The sequence below is a fragment of the Perognathus longimembris genome, chromosome 23, assembly GCF_023159225.1.
Source record: "Perognathus longimembris pacificus isolate PPM17 chromosome 23, ASM2315922v1, whole genome shotgun sequence".
In the NCBI taxonomy this organism is placed as follows: domain Eukaryota; kingdom Metazoa; phylum Chordata; class Mammalia; order Rodentia; family Heteromyidae; genus Perognathus; species Perognathus longimembris.
Genome location: NC_063183.1, coordinates 5458378 through 5477718, shown reverse-complemented (window position 1 = coordinate 5477718; position 19341 = coordinate 5458378). Strand labels below are relative to the sequence as shown.

General features: G+C 59.0%; 1 protein-coding gene across 5 annotated transcripts in view; it reads left to right on the top strand.

The window, feature by feature from the left end:
- Nucleotides 1–17201, top strand: part of Gtf3c1 (general transcription factor IIIC subunit 1) — a 53858-nt gene extending 36657 nt beyond the window's left edge. Inside the window, exons 18-37 of one of the 5 annotated variants that reach the window (XM_048333309.1) lie at nucleotides 49–145; nucleotides 242–419; nucleotides 1027–1165; nucleotides 1789–1924; nucleotides 2076–2154; nucleotides 2240–2428; nucleotides 3079–3236; nucleotides 3808–3950; nucleotides 4825–4906; nucleotides 6329–6441; nucleotides 8187–8249; nucleotides 8968–9061; nucleotides 10627–10799; nucleotides 11553–11840; nucleotides 11945–12204; nucleotides 13253–13536; nucleotides 14229–14649; nucleotides 15132–15183; nucleotides 15654–15846; nucleotides 16272–17201. In XM_048333309.1, the coding sequence (XP_048189266.1) occupies nucleotides 49–145; nucleotides 242–419; nucleotides 1027–1165; nucleotides 1789–1924; nucleotides 2076–2154; nucleotides 2240–2428; nucleotides 3079–3236; nucleotides 3808–3950; nucleotides 4825–4906; nucleotides 6329–6441; nucleotides 8187–8249; nucleotides 8968–9061; nucleotides 10627–10799; nucleotides 11553–11840; nucleotides 11945–12204; nucleotides 13253–13536; nucleotides 14229–14649; nucleotides 15132–15183; nucleotides 15654–15846; nucleotides 16272–16496 (3367 nt within the window). In that variant the 3' untranslated portion in view covers nucleotides 16497–17201. Of the gene's footprint in view, nucleotides 1–48; nucleotides 146–241; nucleotides 420–1026; nucleotides 1166–1788; nucleotides 1925–2072; nucleotides 2155–2239; nucleotides 2429–3078; nucleotides 3237–3807; nucleotides 3951–4824; nucleotides 4907–6328; nucleotides 6442–8186; nucleotides 8250–8967; nucleotides 9062–10626; nucleotides 10800–11552; nucleotides 11841–11944; nucleotides 12205–13252; nucleotides 13537–14228; nucleotides 14650–15131; nucleotides 15184–15653; nucleotides 15847–16271 lie in introns of all 5 variants that reach the window. The other 4 variants (XM_048333311.1, XM_048333310.1, XM_048333307.1 and 1 more) reach the window with 4 other exon arrangements.
- The last annotated feature ends 2140 nt before the right edge of the window (nucleotides 17202–19341 follow it).

Sequence of the window (19341 nt, the reverse complement as noted above, 5' to 3'; positions counted from 1 at the left end):
AGTGGCCGCCCTGTGTTCTAGGCAGTGCATCTCCCCTCTGTGTTGCAGGCGGTACATCTTCTCAGTGGTAGAGAACCTTCAGAGACTGTGCTACATGGGACTTCTGCAGTTTGGCCCCACAGAAAAGTTCCAGGACAAAGATCAGGTAATGGCCCCTAGCACCAACCCGAGGATCCTGAGGACCAAGCAGCCGGGAGGGACACTGACCCCCACACCCCTCTCCCACGGGGGTCTCCTGCAGGTCTTCGTGTACCTGAAGAAGAATGCGGTCATCATCGACACCACCATCTGTGACCCACATTACAACATGGCCCACAGCACACGGCCCTTTGAGAGGCGCCTCTACGTGCTGGACTCCATGCAGGACGTGGAGAGTTACTGGTTTGACCTGCAGTGTGTCTGCCTCAACACCCCACTAGGTACCATTGTCTCAGTGGCCTCGGCCTCCCGCCTCTCCCTCCCCTCCCTCTGTGATGGGACTTCAGAGCGCCAAGGGCTCGGTGGTTTGTAAGCTGCTCCTTGAGGCCAGCAGTGTCCTGGGGCTCCCTTAGAAAGCTCTGACATGAGGGTGCTGTGTCCTGGCCTCAGTGGGCTTCATCCTAGCTTATGTGCAAGAAACAGGATTTTCTTTCTAGTGGAGTAACTAAAAATGCCTTGTCATTACAGGGGCCCACTCCCTGTAAGCACTTAGGGAACTTCCCACCTGCCGCAAGGGCCGAGGAGCCTGCTGTGCTTCCCACCTCACTTCCTGTCATGCCCACAGCAGCAGTGTGGCTCCCCACCTAGGACCCCTTTGAGGAGGAAGGTGGCTTTGCCCAGGAACTAGCCCACCTTACCCTTCATGGATTCTGCTCATTAAACCCCCTCCTTTGGGGGTGTGGTTTAGCATCCTTCCCTTGGTCCTCCATCCTCCTTTTCCTTTCCCAGTGCCAGGCCCCAGTGCTCACAGGGCGTGATGTCACAGGCCTGCTGGCACCTGTAGCAGCGGGAGGCTGTGGTTGCTAAGGTCTGCCTTTGCTCTTCCAGGCGTGGTACGCTGCCCATGCGTCCAGAAGAGCAGCCAGGGGCAGGGTGAGGAACAGGAGGGCAGCCTGCAGAAGGAGCAGGAGAATGCCATCGACAAGCACAACCTGGAGCGCAAGTGTGCCATGCTGGAGTACACCACGTGCGTCCCCTCCCCTCTGTGCTGTCCTGAGCCCTGGCTGAGCTGCCAGAAGCCCAAAGCCCCAGCCCCGCAGAGCACTTGCAGCACTGACCACACTTACTTGGCCCACATACTGTTTCTGAGTTGAGTGTGTGCATACTGGAACTCAGGTCCTTCCTGGGCACTGTCCCTAAGCTTCCACCGCTCAGGGCTGGCGCTCTGCCACTTGAACCACAGCTCTGGATTTTTGCTAGGTAATTAGATAAAAGTCTCTAGGACTTTTCCTATCAAGGCTGCCTTTGAACTTCGACGTAGGATTATAGACATGGGCCACCGGTGCCCAGCTCACATACTGTTTCTTTTCTTTTCTTTTTTTTTTATTTAATACTGGTACTAGGGGCTTGAACTCAGGGCCTTCTGCTCTCCTTTGACATTTTTGCTCAAGGCTAGGGTTCTGCCACTTGAGCCACAGCTCCACTCTGTCTTTAACATTGGGGAAAGTAGCCATCTGCCCATACTGGGGCTCTAAGCTCTTCGCTCATACCTGTTGGGTGCTTTCCAGGGGAGGTGAACTCTGGTATACAAAAAGGCATCCCCCCTCCCCACCGTGGTCTCCCGGCTCACTCTTCTGTTTCCTGTCTCAGGGGGAGCCGAGAGGTTGTGGATGAGGGCGTGGTACCTGGAGATGGGCTGGGAGCCGCTGGGCTCGATTCTAGTTTCTATGCCCACCTTAAGCGCAACTGGATCTGGACCAGTTATGTCATCAACAAATCCAGAAAGGTGGGTGGGCTCTGGATTGCCGGGGAGGAGGGGGGCCTCCCACCTGCCCACCCCATCTCACTGCTCCTGAGTGGGCACAAGTAGCCACAGTGTTGCTGGACAGGGCTGCCTGGGCCCCCGTGGCTTCAGTGCCATGCTTGTCTTTCAGGAGAATGTTGTCGCCGAGAGTGGGTTCACCATGAGGCTGCAGACCTTCCTGTCCAGGCGCCCCATACCGCTGGCTGCAGGAGGTGTGTGAGCCCACCCCACCCGCCATGGGGCCTGCTGGGCCTCACAGCCCTGGCCTGAGGCCACCATGTCTTCTGTGCTTTCCAGGTACCGGCCGGCTGCCGGTCTGGGGAGACTCGAAAACAAGCACGGAGTTCTTTGCGGAGCGGGAGGAGCTGCTGCAGCTGGAGCAAGAGCCACTGCTGGGCCGCACCCATCGAGTGCAGGGCGGCAGGAGCCAGAAGCGGAGGCGCGCGAAGAAGGACCCTGGGAAGAGGACCAAGAGGAGTAAGAAAGGTCCTGCAGGCCCCCTGCCTCTTCTGGACTGCGTGACTGAGTGTCAGCGCATGTGTGGGCTCTGCCCAGACCCGCAGGGCCCTGCTTGGGCTCCCCACGTGCCCCCTGCCTGCCTTGTGCCCTGCATGCCTTTCCCTTAGCTGCTCCAGAAAGTCCACACCGCTAGCCGAGCCCTGTTCAGCTTCAGCTTGCTCTTGCACTCTGCCCTTGGGTTGTCCTTGGATGTGGAGGTGTGCTGGAGCCCTCCGTCCATACAGTTTTTATTTGGAGTCCTTCAGCACAGCAAGCGTCAGCTTTGGGGCCCACTTGCATGCCACCAAGGCAGTCGTGTGTTGTAAACAGCATGGTGGGTGCTCCATGATTGGCGGGGCTCTCTCAATGTGGCCAATGGTGGGAATCTGGAATGGTAAGGCCCGCCTCAGAGGACTTGGCATCCAAGGGCAGCAAGCACAAGCCAAGATCAGCAGACCAAACAAAGGGCTACCTTTGGGCTGCCCAGCCTGTCACCGGAAGATTAGCTGGAGGAAGTTGAGCGGGGTAATGAGGAGGGCCGAGTCTTCTGTGGGCACCATGAGAATGCGGAGCCTCTTGAGTGACAGTGCCACACCAGTCACCTCACACATCCTCTGTCTTCCCCCTGTGGTGACTAGGGGAGCTTCCAGAACCCGCAGACAAGCGGCTGCGCTACCACGATGAGGCTGACCAGAGTGCCCTGCAGAGGATGACACGACTGCGTGTGTCCTGGTCCACGCAGGAGGACGGCCTGCTCATGCTGTGCCGCATCGCCAGCAACGTCCTTAATGCCAAGGTGCCACCAGCCCTGCCCACCCCAGCCCAACACCATCAGCGTAGCCAAGCTGAGGCCAGCTGCCCCACACCCACAGGGCTGGTGACAATGCCTGGCTTGTTGGGTGTCTCCCCTTCACTCCCTGCTTGTGTCCCAGGGACCCCCCCCCCCAAGCTATGGGTGGGGTCTGTGTAGCAAACCCTTCTCTGATGGCACTGGCTTTCTGCAGTCCGAGCCAGTGTGCGCCCCCGACTCTCCTTCCCCACCCCACCGCCATTCCTAAAGCTCCCCACCATCTCTATGTCCTTCCGCTTGGTGCTGCCCTATTGTGTCCACGTGTTGCAGGCATGGGTGTGTGTCAAGTAAAGCTGCTCCACAGTGCCACACATGTGTTCTGCCCCTGGCCGGCCAGGCCTTTGCAGGCAGTGATGGCACCGGCAGAGGCAGTGAGCGCCTGTCTCGGCATGTCAGCCATGGAAGGCAGCCTGCAGGCTCACTCGTCCCTACTCCAGACCATGCGTTCTCCTTGGACCTTGCTTGCTCCCCAGCCCCCCTGTGGGCACTGAAGGTCCATCTCCACTCTCTGGTGCAGGTGAAGGGCCCATTCGTCACATGGCAGGTGGTGCGGGACATTCTACACTCTACCTTCGAAGAGTCCCTGGACAAAACTTCTCACTCGGTTGGCCGGAGAGCCCGCTACATAGTCAAAAACCCTCAGGCCTATCTCAACTACAAGTAAGTGGGGGGGGGGGAGGGGGCTTTGGTTATCCCTGGGCTTCTAGTTCATTCTCTCCAGCCATGCCCACATCTCAGCTGGTGCTCTGTCTGGTGTGGAGGCTGCCAGCCGGTTAACCAACCAGCTGCCCTTGGCTTTCCCACGGCCCAGCATGGTCTGGCCAAGACACCCACTGAGTGGTCTCGGAGTCCACAAGCGAGGGTGGAAGCCAGTTTGCCTTCAGCATTCACCATAGCTCCCAATGCTGGCTGTGAGCAGCCCATCTCATAGTTCTCACAGGAAGCTAGGGCTTGGGATCACAGGACCCCATCCCCAGCAGAACTCTGTGACCTGGGAGTCACAGCCTCTGCCTGTGGCTGACTGTTAGCAGCACAAGACAGGAAAAACCGCCCCGCAGTGCCTGGTGCCCCTGAGGCCTGAGTCTTCCGCTGCTTACAGTGGCCACACTGTTGATGCCAGGACTAGCTTTTTCCTCTGCACACCAGATGCCAGTGTGACAGCCAGACGATGCCCCCTTGAGGGGCAGAATCACCAATCAGGCCTTTTCCTGTGGCTTCTTCTCCTCAGGAGTCCTCCCTGAGGACCCTCGTAGTCCAGACTTTGTCCAGAAAGAGAAGTAGGTCGGGCTAGAGAACATGTGACAGGGAACTGCCGTGCAGCGAGCACTGAAACCTGGGCTGCCTGGCCCGGGCTTCGAAGTGACAGCCACATGGCCAGGGCCAGTGTCATGGAGACGGAGGACCTATGGTGGATGTTTAAAGGATTGTGGAGTAGAGGACTCTGAGTTTGGGCCACCAGGGCCAGATGCGTCCTGCTGGTCAGCACCTAGACACAGGCATGGCTCCCGGCTTCATTCTCTCTCGACTTGCACAGGGTCTGCCTGGCCGAAGTGTACCAGGATAAAGCTCTTGTTGGAGACTTCATGAACCGAAGGTGTGACTACGAAGACCCAAAGGTAGGCCCAGGAGGCAGCAGGGCCCAGCCTGCTTTAAGCCTTGTAGCAGGTGCTGGCCTGGTCTCCTCGCCATGTCTGCCAGACCCACAAACATGGCTCTCTTTCCTGCTCCTTTGGGAAATGAGCCTGTCAGTCCCTCGACCTTGGACTCAATTTTGTTGAGAACACAGGGCAGCGCTTGGGAAATGGAGCCACCCAGACTTCCTGGGGCACTGTTCTCTGGGTTGTTTTTTTTATGGTGGCTGGTGAGGAGGGAGGCATCTGCAGGCCCCAAGGCTCTGGCTTAGTCTGCTAGTATTCACTTGTCAAGCTGCCCGAGCCCTGCCGCAGGCACCCATCCCAGTGCCGGGGAGGCCCAGGAGGGCAGCAGACCCCCAGGAAGTGGAGGCCCAGGCCACTGAGGCTAGCGGGGTTGGGCCAGGCCAGCCTCCTGGGGCAGGCCATCCAGAGGTGGCAGTGCCATGCACTCCCAGGCAGTGCGATGCGCTCCCAGGCCGCGCAGACCAGCAGCAATCACCTCTCCGTGCTGGCAGTCACCTTCCCATCCTGTACATCACCGAAGGCCGCAGGTGACAACCCGAGCTCAGGCCCCACCATACCAAGCTGCCCCAGAACACTCTTGTCAGGCATCCTCTCCAGGAGCCCCAGGTCCCAACCCCTCCCCTGGGCCCCAGCTTTCTAGCCCAGGCTGGATGGCAGGAGTGGTGCCTGTCCTGACTCACCCTGGGAGGCTACATACCCGACTCCCACAGCCACACAGGGTAGGCTCCAGTAATGAGAAAAGACAGAATTGGCTGCTGGTGGCTCCTGTCTGTCATCGTAGCTACTCAGGAGGTTGAGTTCTGAGAGGATCGCAGTTCACCAGAAGTGAAGCTGTGGCTCAAAGTGATAGAGCACTAGCCTTGAGCAAAAGAGCTCAGGCACAGGGCCAAGGCTCTTGAGTTCAAGCCTCACCACTGACAAAAAAAAAAAAAGTGGGGAGAAAATAGGTCCTGGGCAGCATCTAGCTCAAAGGCTTTACAGAGGGTTCAGATCTACACCGAGCCCCCCTGGGGCAGCCGGAGCATGATGGAGGTGGTGACAGAAGGAGACACGGTGCCCTTGGAGCAGAACAGGGCACAGGGCAGGGGCTGTCCTGCACAGGGAGGGGCTGGCGTTGGCTCTGCCCTCGGGCACCAGCTCATTTCCAGCATGCCTGGTCCCTGGGAGTAAAAGGAGGGCAGGCGCTGGCCTGCTGTGGCAGGTATGGTGGGAGCTGGCTTGGGGCCTGGCAGGTGAGTGAGTGGGGCTGGAGGAGAGGAAGGCGACTAGGGCAGCACAGGCCTGCTAGCTTCTGGTGCTGGTGGGAGGGACTTTGTCACAAGATGTGGCTGGCTGCATCTTCGTGGAGGGGAAGGGCTCACATCTCTCCCCATATCTAAGGTTTGTGCCAACGAGTTTAAGGAATTTGTGGAGAAGCTGAAGGAGAAGTTCAGTTCAGCACTGAAGAACACGAACATGGAGATCCCCGACACGCTGCAGGAACTGTTCTCCAGGTGAGCTCTGGTGGAGAGTGAGATTGGGACGTGAGTGAGGAGGGAGCTTGGTGAGGGATTTGGTGCTAGAGCCATACCTGACACCACAGGCACCAGGCGGGAGCCAGGGCTCAGCCACGGCTCAGCCACGCACAGCAGCACACATCCCAGGCCTGAACCTGCGTGTTCCATGCCAGAGCTCTGCTCTGTCCAGCTCAGTCACTCGGTTTAAGAACTCGCCTGGCTTTCAACACAGAACCCTGTGAAATTGTACAGTCCTATGTAAATTCTACAGACTAGAACTATAGGACCCTGACATGGCCGCAGTGTGAGCCCCTTCTCCCCACCATCCGCATGGAGAAAGTCCTGGACAGAGCATTCATAGGGCAGCTCCTGCTTGTGAACTGATGACACCTTGCCTCACTGCGTGCCTATTGGCTGTCACCTTCCACCCACTCAGCGCAGGCGTGGGACCATGATCTTGGACTTGACTGCCTTTAGCTCTTTGCTGGGCTTTGCTTTGTTTCTGCAGTCAACTGTTTTCTAGAATCCCACGTGGCACAGGTTATGTTCAAGTTTAAACACATCTCTGGCCTGTTGACCTGCTTGTAGTTTGTGTCCCCACATTTGCAGTAAAGCAGGAGCCACTTCTTACCCTAGAAAGCAGCAGTGTCGGTACAGCCTCTCACAGGAGTGCTCTTGATCCATCTTGGGGATCTAGTACATGGCACTTTTGGCAATTTGACACTGACTTTAACCCTGAGCCTTCTGGCAGGCCAGGCAGAATGGAAAAGAGTACCATACTTTTCCCGCTTGGCTAAAAGTAGTTGTCATGCCCCTCTGAAAAGGGGCTTTTTCTTGGCACTGTGTTTTAGGAGGAAGTGTCTTACAAATGGCCATGTTCTGAAAATGTCTACTCTTTATACTTACCTGAGATGAACCTAGTACAGTGACCCTCACAGAGTTCACAGAAGAGGTAGAGTAGTATAGTCCATTCTCCTATCAATGCAGCAACTCTCCTTTGGGCTTTCCATTCATGCGTTCATTTACTCATTCATTCAGTACTAGGGCTGGACCCCAAGGCTTCAAAGCTATACCACCAAGCCACAACCTGGCCCTTGATGTTTTGAGGCAGGATCTTACTCTGTACCCCAGGCTGGCCTTTAACTCAAAATCTCCCTGCTCACTTCCCCTCCTTCCCCCCTCCCCCCCTCCCGCCCCCGGCCAAGTGCTGAATTACAGGCATGTGTCACTATGTCCAACTTGTTGATGTTTTCATGGTGTATGTTTCTGGTGCCTGATGTTGTGATAGATACAGTGTTACTGTAACCATGCAGTGTGAGATCACTGAAATCTGAGACTGTTCCTTTCTCTCTTTCTCGGCCCAGCTGCCTTCTGCTTGGTTTCTCTGAGGTCAGCCTTTCCAGATTCCTTTTGGAATCTCCCAGGCTCCTCTGGTGTCTTGTTTTCTAGCCTAGTTCTGCATCTTTCTCTGTTAGCTAGGCACTGGGTTCAGGTCGGCCCATTACCTCCCGTTAGCCATATTCCCTACCCTTCTTCCTTATGACTGGTGGGCTTGTTGGGCAAACGTGGTACCATGTGGTTGAGTTAAATATATAGTATTTGGCATTGGGTGAGCATGGCATACACACACATACACACACACACACACACACACACACACACACACTTCTTAGCAATGAGTGGCCATCTCAAGCCAGCATTAGTTAGCACTGGCCATCACATGCTCTCCTGTTACCCCGCAGGTACCGAGTGTTGGCAATTGGGGATGAGAAGGATCGCATCAGGAAGGAGGATGCCCTTCACAGGTGAGGGGCACACGTGGGCAAGCGCAAGTGCCTTTCTCTCAGCTGCTTGGTTGCTTGTCTGCACCCAGCACAGCCGGATGACACCTGTCTGCACAAGTCCAATAAACCCATTCTATGCATCCTTTCCCAAGCTGCTTTGTGCTATGACAGGGCGCATCATCTCAGAAATCTACAGAGCCCAGAAGGCTAAAACCTGGCTTATCTGCCCTGTGCAGAAAAGGCTTACTAGCCCCTGGCTCACCTCTGGCTGCCTTACGGTGGCCTGGGGAAGGCATCTGAGCTTCTTTCCCCCTTTTCTCCACATATTATCACTCAGTTTGCTTTTAGCTCTGAAATTCATTGAGAGACTACTGTCTCTGGGGGAAAAACTCCTTTGGAACAGGGGGAAAGATAGAAGCAGGTGTCTGCTGCCATAGCCTCAGCTAGCTGTCCCATCACCAGTTCTAGCTGTGCCCTCCATTGCCCACTGTGGCCCTTTTTGCCCTGGGAAACTTGTTGTAACAGCTCCTCTTCATGAGGTTTTGTTTGGTTCTGCTTTGTGACTGGCTTTGGTGCTCACGTCACCTGAAGGAAATTGGGCGAATGGTCTGGGTCCCCAAAGTCAAACATGGCCCTCAGGATAGATGGAGGAGCACCATTGCTCCACCTCATGCTGCCCCAGCCCCGCCCCATGCTGCCTGGCCCCGCCCCACCTCATGCCCAGCCCCACCTCTTGCAGCGTGGACGACATCCACTTACTGGTGCTGCAGAACCTGATCCAGAGCACGCTGTCCCTGTCCAACAGCCAGATGAAGTCCTGCCAGTCCTTCCAGGTGGGTGCCCACTGTGCCTGCACCCCTGCGAGCTCCAGAGGCTCGAGCTCTATCTCCCAAAGTCTCTGGCCCTTCCATCTTTGTCAGAGGTTTTGTTTGCTTATTTTATTATTTATTTATTTGGGGCTTGACCTCAGGGCCTGAGCACTGTCCCTGAGCTTCTTTGTGCTCAAGGCTAGCACTCTACCACTTGAGCCACAGCGCCACTTCTGGCTTTTTCTGTGTATGTGGTGCTGAGGAATTGAACCCAGGGCTTCATGCATGCTTGGCAAGCACTTTTACAGCTAAGCCACATTCCCAGCCCTTATTTTATTTTTGTTTACTTTTTTGTGGTGCTGAGTCTTGTACACACGAATGTTCTTTTTTTTTTTTAAGTTAAATTTTATTGACAAGGTGATGTACAGAGGGGGTATAGTTACATAATAAGGTCGTGAGTACATTTCTTGTCTTATTTGTTACACCCTCATTTTTCTTTCCCTTCCCTATTCAGATAAACATATATACAATATTCAGTGTACCAAAATCATATACATTGACCACAGGGGGTATGACAAAGGAAATTCACCTAGTACATTAAACATAATGACAATAAAATCCTCCTGTTTCCTTCTCTTGGAGTTCATTTTGCTTAGCCTCATCTTATTTAATCATATATACGTAGCTGTTGAGCTATACACAAATGTTTTTACCACAGGGCTATGCCCAAGTCTGTTCTCTACTTTTTTTTTTTTTAGTTTCATGCCTGTGCTGGGGCTTGAATACAGGGGACACAGGGTCTTGAACTTGTTGGCCAAACCAGCAGGAGACACTAAGGGCCGGATGAGAGGCAAAGAGAGTGACATCAAGCAGTACCCTATGCTGACTCCCAGAGTCTCTGCCCAAAGAGGTAGACTTGGGAGTGGGCACTGGTGGCTCACACCTGTAATCCTACTTCTCAGGAGGCTGAGACCAGAGGATCAGGATTCTAAGCCAGCCTGGGCAGACAAATCTGAGACTTTTTTTGGTCAGTTGTGAGGCTTAAACGCAGGGCCTGCACTCTATACCTGAGGTTTTTTTGCTCAAAGCTAGTGCTCTACCACTTTGAGCCACATCTCCACTTCTTGTCTGGTGGTTCATTGGACATGAGTCTCACGGACTTCCCTGCCCAGGTTGGCTTCAAGTGGTGATCCTTGGATCTCAGCCTCCTGAATAGCCCCTGGCTTCTAAGAGACTCTATCTCCAGTTAACCAGCCAAAAAAAGCGCCAGAAGTAGCGATGTGACTCAAGCAGTAGGGCTCAAGCCTTGAGCAGAAAAAGCTAAGGAAAAGCACAAGTCCCTGACTTCAAGCTCCAGTAGCAACGCGTACGTGTGTGTGTGCATGCGTGTGCACGCACACACACACACAGGGCAGGATGTGGAAGAAGAGCCATTTGAGAGCCAGCCTTCTCTAGATCCACCCCACCCACGGTGCTCCCGTTTCCCCGCCTGTGGCCTGGTGGTCCACTGTGGTCCAGGGACCAGTACCTGTGCTTCCAGGCGTCCCCGGGCCCGGTGTCTTCCTCACCAGCCTGGCGCTCTGTTGCAGACCTTCCACCTCTACCGGAAGTACCGGGAGCCAGTGCTCGCCAAGGCCTTCGTGGATTGCCAGAAGAAGGGCCTGGTCAACCGGCGCCGTGTCAACCATCTGCTGGGCCCCAAGAAAAACCGGGCCTTGCCCTTTGTGCCCATGTCCTACCAGCTGTCCCAGTCCTACTACAGGTGAGCTCCCTGCCTGAGCACGGTACACCGGGCAGGAGGGAAGAGATCGGAGCCTACAGGGTTTTGAGCTAGGAGTGTGGCCCTGCTATGGTTTGCCTTCCTCTCTGTAGTTGGGTAGGGGAGCCCCCCCAGGTGGGGGTGGGTTGTTGCATGACCCACCCCTGCAGGCCTGGGGCAGGGCCCCACGTTCCTTCCTGTGGACCTCCTGGCTGACCTTGTGATCCTCAGCCAGCCAGAGCAGGGTCCTCAAGATTCCCTCGAGCAAAGAGGAAAGGCTTCCCCTTCCCCATGAAGCCCCCACCAGCCTCAGGCCAGCCCAGCTGCACTCAGACACTGGCAGACAGTCCCCACAGCTCTGCTCAGTCCCTCTGCCCCTTCGCCTTCCTGGAAATATTTGTGGGTTCAGGAGACAGAAGACCAAGGGCACTGGACTGTCTGATCTCGAGCCCATTTCTGGGCTTTGGGCCAGAACTCCTGGGCTGAGGTCATGGGATGGGGTGTGCCCTTGAGTTGCCCCAGGCTACAGGGAAGGGCACTTCTGACCAGGCTCTCGTCCGCACAGCACCCCATAGGTGAGGCACGGGGCCCAGGGCTTGGAGAAAAGAGCCGGCCTTGGAGTTGCCGTTTAATTACATCGGAAGGGCAGACCATGACGGCTGAGCCTCCACCTGGGAGGAGGAGGGGCAGCCGGCCCACAGTCCTCCCTGCAGGCCCGGGCCCAGGGCAGCCAGAGCTCACTCTTCCTGCCCGCAGGCTCTTCACCTGGCGCTTCCCCGTTGCTCTGTGCACCGAGTCCTTCCACTTCTACCACCGGGTCCTGGCTGCCGGCAAGCTGGACCAGCTCGACTATTTTGCCTTCAAAGACCAGGATAGCAGCGACCCCGCCCACCACATGGTGCCCTTCGCCCTGGACGGGCCCGGGGGCCACTGCGTCACAACCCTGGTCCTCTTCTCCCTGGGCCTCATGTCCGTGGACATCCGTATCCCAGAGCAGATCGTGGTGGTAGACAGCTCCATGACCGAGAGTGAGGACATAAAGAGGTACGCTGGGAAGGAAGCATGGCTGCCCCCCAGCCCAGGGCCCACAGGAAGGGACACCGGTGGGCCACCCCTGCGTCCAGCCAGCAGGCTCTTCCTCTCCGCAGCCTGGGGAAGGACGGGGGCTTGGAGGATGACGAGGATGAGGAGGAAGACCTGGACGAAGGCTCAGGAGCCAAGCGCCAGAGTATGGAGGTGAAGGCCCAGCAGGCCTCGCACACCAAGTACCTGCTGATGCGGGGCTACTGCGCACCCGGCAACGTCAGCACGCGCAACCTCAACCCCAACGACAGCGTGGTGGTCAACTCGTGCCAGGTGAAGCTGCAGCTGCGCAGCACCCCGATGCCCGGCCGTCTCGGGCCCCTCGGTGAGCCACCGCCTCCCGCCGGGGCGTCCCCAGGCCACAGGCCAGCCTCACCCCAGCCCCACCCGCAGCACCCCCCGGGAGCCTTTCCCAGGTGGCAGCGCTGGGCCCACTTTCTGCCCGCAGCCCCTCTTCTCTAGCTCGCAGGGTCACCTCAGAACCCTAAGTTTGACATGTCCCTAGTTTTTCTGGGCCTGGTTCTGGGTGCCTTACTGATGGATGAAAGCACCTTATTTTCAGGACCTCCTCTCACACTCAGCTCCGGTTGCCCTGGAGACACTAACTACTTTAACCTCTGTTTCCTGTACTCAGTTTGAGGCCTGTCCTTCCCCATCCCCCTCCTCATCCGCCCCCCTGGCTGGCTGGCCTTCCTGCCTGTATGGTTGAGGCTGAGATGTTTGCTCTCAGTTTGTCCCCATAGTCAAAATTATGTGCTTGGCTACAAGTGTGGCTTAGTGGTAGAGTGCTTGCCTAGCATGCATGAAGCCCTGGGTTCGATTCCTCAGTACCACAAAAACAGAAAAGGCCAGAAGTGGTGCTGTGTCAAGTAGTAGAGTGCTAGCTAGCCTTGAGCAAAAATAAGCCAGGGACAGCGCTCAGGCCCTAAGTTCATCAAGCCCACCACCAAAACATTTAAAAACAAATCCTATGCTTGCCGGGTTCACACCTGTAACCTTAACTACTCAGAAGGCTGAGATCTGAGGATCGAAGTTCAAAGTCAACGTGGGCAGGAATGTCTATGAGACTCTTCTCCCCAAATGAATACCAGAAGTGGCGCTGTGGCTCTGAGTGGTAGCGCACTAGCCCTCTGCCCCTGAGTTCAAGTCCCCACGAGTGACCAAAAAATATAATTTCTATGCTTCATCTGGAGTTTGGACTCCGCAAAGGTGTAATCGCAATCGCTAGACTTGCCTAGCTAGCTGAGTCACCTTTCACAAGGGTAGAGGGGTGGAGGGGTGGGAGGAGGCCTAAGCCAGACTGTTGTGCACACTGGTCTGGGAGGTGAGGATTTCCCATGCTGGTTCCATTATCCTCCTGATTAATATCCTAGAAGCCACTCCTCTGGAAGAGCTCCCCGCGGGCATCTCCTGCCTCCCTGACACCTTCACGCGGCTGGCGTGCCCACCGGCGCAGGCCTCCAGCGTGGAGGACTTTGCCCACCAGATGGCGCTGGCGGGGTACAGCTCGGAGGATGTGTGCGCCGCCCTGGAGATCCGCAGCACCGTGGCCGCCGCCGGCGCCTTCGGGGTGGACAGGGACAAGCTGAGCAGGACCTTCGCAGCCCTGGAGAGCACGGGCGGCCAGCGCACCAAGACGTTCCCCGACTACATCCAGGTAGGCGGGGCTGCCGACGGGCGTGGTGGGGTGAGGTCAGCGGCCAGCACTGAAGAATGAGGCCCTCTCCCCCACACTCCAGCGTCTGAGTGTTAGCAGGGGCTGAGCCCAGCTCCTGCCCTGCCCTCCCCTCCCTCACCCCTGCCGGCCTGTGGGATAGAGCCTCTCCCCCTGCTCCATCCCTGTGACCCTAGAGCCCAAAGCATGGCGTCGCATTTGGGCCCCGGACTGGCCTGTCGCCCTGCGCTGTGTCGGGCTGCTGCTGGGTATGGGGCTAGGGGTCAGCGCTTGCAGCCTGGTGGAGCCATCCGCGCTGCTTTCCTCCAAGGGGACAGCGTGCCCCAGGCTATCCCCGGGCCCCTGAGTACCGGGAGGCAATGCAGAGCTACAGCCATGGTGGCAGAGCCCAGGGACCCGACCCACTGCTGTCATGGGCCGTGCCAGGCCAGAGCCGCGCTGGGTGGACGCCTGTGCCCATCTTGGACAGACCAGGACGGGGAGTGGGATGTGGCTGAGCGTGAGGGAGCGCCCGTCACCCGTGGTGCCAGGACAACACCAGATCCAGAGGGATGTGGTGCTTGGGGTCAGGTCCCATGGGAGACACCGGGACATAAGACACGGTGGTGTGAGAGGACCGTGGAGACACGTGGGGTCCTGTCAGCGGCAGCCCCCATGTCCTGCTCTCCTCCTAGGAGCTCCTGGAGCAGCAGCAGGTGCTGGAGGTGGGTGGGAACACAGTCCGCCTGGTGGCCGCGGCCCACGCTGACCCCTGGCTGCTGCACTCGGTGCGGCCAAGGGGCGAGGAGGAGCACACCACACCGAGGAAGCATGCCCAGGACCAGCACCCCGAGGGCCCCGCGCACAGCCCCCCGAGCGGCAAGCGGCGTGCCCACCTATCCAGCCAGAGCAGTGACCCTGGTGCCGAGGACACCTCGAGCCCCCCCACAAAGAGGCCCACGCTCCAGGACGTGCGGCTCACCTCGGCTCCTGAAAACGTGGGTGCAAGGGGCCCGGGGCAGGAGGGCCAGGAAGCTGCCAGTGCCCCCGATGCCCCTGGCCCCGAGCAGCCCAGCTGTCAGGCCCCCTCTGTGGAGGATGCTGGAGGCCCCACAGGTATTGACCCGACACCCAGCTGCCGCAGGCCCTGCCCCGTTGCCCCAGGCTTCCCCGGCCCCGCCCCACCGGCCCAGACCTTGCCCAATGCCTGGCAGGCTGGGAGTGCCGCATGTACCCCCACCAGAGGGCACCCACTCCAGCCTCCACAGGCCAGGGGTGGGGGTGCTCAGAGCCGGCTCTGCTTGTACGGGGACCCCACTAATGTTCCCTGGTTGGAGGAGCCAGTTGGGTCCCCCACAGCCTACCACTCTCCTCGGGGTTCTTCTCACCTCTGCCTTGGGGCCGGGCTTCTGGGTGGCAAGCGAAGTTTCCTGGGTTCCCCTGCCCGCTGCGTGCCCCGGCTGCAGCCTCCCCGCCGGGCCACTCGAGGGCCGGGCTGAGGGAGGCTTTGTCCTTTGGGTCACCGCTTTCTCTGGCAGAGGTGGATGGCAGTGGATGGCCTGCTGTCCTCCTAACTCCTCCCACCCCTGCCCCCTCAGGGCTCATGAAGAGCTGTGTGGTCCCCAGCCCTGCCCAAATTGCTCAGGAAAGGTAGGTGGGGCTTCCCTCCGGCCTGTGGTTAAGGGGGGACCCTAGATGCACCCACACAGGGGAGGGCTCATCCTCACCACCCTTCTCCCACGCTCAAGGTTCCATCAGAGCCCTCATGGGAGGGGCGCCCCGTGGGTGTCCACTGCCCTGGGGGTGGTAAGCCACCTGCCCTCTGTCCCAGCCTCAGGATGCAGCTGGGACCTTCCCAGAGCCCACATGTGGCTGCTGGCCCCCCAGCCCTGGTCAGCAGCAGCTTTGTCCAGAGGTGGGGCGCCTGTGCTCAGCAGACTCCGCCGGGGACGGGCCACCAGTCCAGTGGGGACTCTGGTCCCCACTGTTAGCGCCACTGGCCAAGCACGGCCCGGGCCTCCACGCAGAGCCCCTCTGTCCTGACCCCCGCCAGTGCCCCCCAAGCCTCCATGCCCTGCCTGCAACGGGCCGCGTGCTTACCTCTGACCCCCGTCCCCCAGAAGGCACGAGGACATCTGCTTCGTCAGCCGCCCGTGGCGCAGCGTGGACGGCTACGTGAACGTGCCTGTGTGCAAGGGCATGATGGAGGCCATGCTGTACCACATCATGAGCCGGCCCGGCGTGCCCGAGAGCGTCCTGATGGAGTACTACGAGGGCGTGCTGCAGCCCGTGGCCGTGCTCGAGCTGCTCCAGGTGGGTCCCCACAGTGGGCGGGCAGGCGGGCGGGGTGCTGGGCTGGGTGGGGGGGATGGAGGTCGGGGTGCACAGCCCGGCTCCAGCCCTCCACACAGGTTCTGCCCAGTGAGTGCCCCTGGTTAGCTGGGGGCTCTGCACGAGGTCGGCAGGGATTGCCGAAGCCCCGTGTCCCCTACTGGTGGGCGCCCGTCTCCACACCCTGGGCCTCAAGCTGGGCACCTAAGCCTAGAGGCAGACCCCCCTGGAGACCCGGCCCCCGCGGCCCACAGCGGCCACTGCCGGGGCTCCGGGGCTCTGGCCTCCAGGACCACCTGGGCCTCCCTGCCCTCTGCTACCCGGCCTGGTCAGCCCGGCCCGGCCGTGTGCGCACACACAGGGACACAGCCGTGCTGGAGGTGGGTCTGACCTGGCCTTCCCTTCAGAGCCTGGAGTCCCTGGGCTGCGTGCGGAAGCGGGTGCTGAGGAAGCCCGCGCCCGTGTCCCTCTTCTCCCGGCCCGTGCCTGAGGAGGCAGCAGCAGAGGTGGAGGCGGTCCCCGGGCTGGGGGACAGCTGCGCAGCATTCTACGAGCCCACGCTGGACTGCACCATCCGGCTCGGCCGCGTGTTCCCCCATGACATCAACTGGAACAAATGGAGCCACTTCTAGAAACTCTGGAAGGCCCCAGATCGGGGCGTGGTTGCTTAGACCCCCGGGCTTGGGTGCACACGGGCCCCCTGCAGAGTGTCAGGCAGTAGCCCTGCCACCGGCCCCCTGGATTGCGTCGTGTGCCAGCCACGGACTCCAGTCCCCACGGCCTGCGGCCGGCTGCCCACATGCCCCAGGAGGAAGGGCCTCGGGACGAGCCACGACGGGACCCGCGGGGCAGCCGCCCTTCCCCTGTGGCCAGAAGGGAGGCGCCAAGGGCCCGGGGCGCATCCTGTTTAGTTGGTTTTTTCCTTGAGTAGACGTTAGCCCCCTAGCATGTTTGTATTTATTTTTGATTCAAGCGAAGTCGAAGGTGTTTAGTGTATTTCCTGAGCCATCGTTGGCCCCACGGCTCAGGAGGGCTCTGACTGTGGCTGGTGGCCACCGCGTCACGGCACAGGTGACCGCGGGCCTTCGGTGGGCACAGCAGCCGACCCCGCCACCGCCCCGAAGCATCCCAGGCCTGAGGGCGCCGCTCTCTGGCGGGTCTCTTCAGCTCACGTTTGAATTTTTTCTTCATTACCAACATGTTAAAAATGTAGAGTTTTTACATTCTGAAAAAAGGAATCCGATTCTCATCTTTTGAAAAATGCAAAGTTCTAGTAACGGGGGACAAACCCACAAGTGCTGGACAGAGTCCCTCCCTCCCCAGCCCAGGGCTCCACCTCTCCTGCCCATGTGTCCCTTTCTTTAGATAGCATTGTGTGTGTATGTGTGTGTGTGTGTGCATGCGCCCACACCAGGGGCCAGGTGCTGTCCCATAGCTTTTTCACCCAAGGCCAGCGCTCCACCACTTGAGCCACAGCTCTGCTTGTGGCTTTGGGGTGGCTGTTTGCAGATGGGAGTCCCAGGGACTTTCCTGCCCGGGCTGTTTCCATCCTCATCTGAGCCTCAAGTCTGCCTTCTGCACAGCTGGGATTGCAGGCTGAGCCACCAGCACCCAGCTCCTCCGGCCCTCTAGACATGGCTCGGGTAGCTTCTCCTTTGGGGACCCTCAGACACCCCAAGTGCCCATCAGAGCAGCCAGCTCCAGCACCCCACAGCTTCCCTTAGTCCTCACCCACGGGCTCGGAACCTCCTGGGAGATGGCAGAGCACCCCCTCACCTCCCCCGGGGCTTTTAGTCCCACCTTACCCCCAGACTGCACCTCACGTACTGGAGGGGGGGGGGGCGTGCTCTGTGATCCCAGACTGCAGGGGGTGGGGGTGTGTGCTCTTTGACCTCAGACATTTCATGGGTCGGGGGGGGGGGTGGCATCCTCTGTGATCCCAGACTGCACCTCATGGGTGGGGGGAGGTTAAGGGGAGGCATCCTGTCCACACGCTGCTCCCAGCTCTTGTTCTGTCTGCCACTGCCTCCCCACCCACCCACTTTCCCCAGCTTCTGTGTGACCCTGGGGCTCAGACCCCGTGTGTGAGGGGTGTGTGCAGTGTGTGAGCACAGGTGCACATGCAGACCTGCCCTGCCTGGTGGGCCCTCCCAGTGCCCCAGCTGCTGAGAGGAGGTGCCAGTCTTCCCTGGCTGCCACTGTGGGCCCCGGGCCTGAGAGCCCGGAGGGTGCTGCAGTTCTCGTGCTGGGCAGCAGGGGGCAGCAGCAGCCCAGCACCTGCTGGACAGCCAGATCCAGGGGGGTGCTGCAGTTCCCATGCTGGGCAGCAGGGGGCAGCAACAGCCCAGCACCCTAGTTGCCAAGCATTTGGGTGTCGGGGTGCTTTGTACATGGGTGTGAAGGGTGAGGCCTGCAAGCTCCACTCCTGGGGCTCATCGTGGCCACAGCGGGCAGACAGGGCTCACCACAGATGCCACAGAACACAATGCTTCAGGAAGCACAAGGGCTCACCGGAGGGCGCTGCATGGTGGAATTAGGGGACAGCCAAAGCCAGACCCCAGGAAGGGGGCGCCCGGCTGTGGACTCGGCTCCCATGGCGGGGCAGGGGTCATCAAGTTGGCAGCTTGAAGCAGCAGTGAGCGGACACCACAAATTAGGCTTTATTGAAGGCCTATGTGCCAGGCTGCTTCCCTGGCCCGGGCCTCATGCCCCGTGTCCTGCATGTGCCCACCCCTCTCCCCAAGCCCCTTCCTGCACCCCCTTCCCGTCCCTCCACCCAGGCCCAGTCTCGGTCCCCAGCTGTTTGCACCCCAGGGCTGGCCGGGACCCCCAGCCGCACCGTCCTGAGCCTCCTGTCCACGCAGAGCCCCACGCTGCCGAGGTACACCCAGGAGCCCACGCTCCAGTGGGGGTGGCGGGGTGAAAACTGCAGCACACCTGCGCCAGGGGAGGGGGCCACAGCTTCCCACACACGCCTCCACTTTGCTGTGAAAACCACCAGTGTTCAGAACTTTCCAGCCCCAGAGGTGGCGCCCACGTTTCCTCCATGAGGTTCTCCAACACCCCCTTACACACACACTGTACAGAGGCAGCCAGGGCGCTGAACCAGGCCCGGGGCTCCCTGTAGGCCACAGGGCTGGAGGAAGCCAGGTTGTGTCTGAGGCCTGGGGGAAAGGCCATCTGCTGGGCCGGCTTTAAAAATGAAATCAAACAGCCTGGCACAGGGGCTCACACCTGTAATCCTGGCCACTAAGGAGGCTGAGATCTGAGGATCACAGTTCAAAGCCAGCCTGGGCAGGAAAGCTCGTGAGACTCCAATTAACCACCAGAAAACTGGAAGTGGTGCTATGGCTCAAGAGGTAGAGCACGCTAGCCTTGAACTGAAGAGCTCAGGGACAGCGCCCAGGCCCCAAGTTCAAGAAGCAAAACAGCATAAGCCATAAGCCTCACAACTGCCAATAAAATAATTCTGGTGCT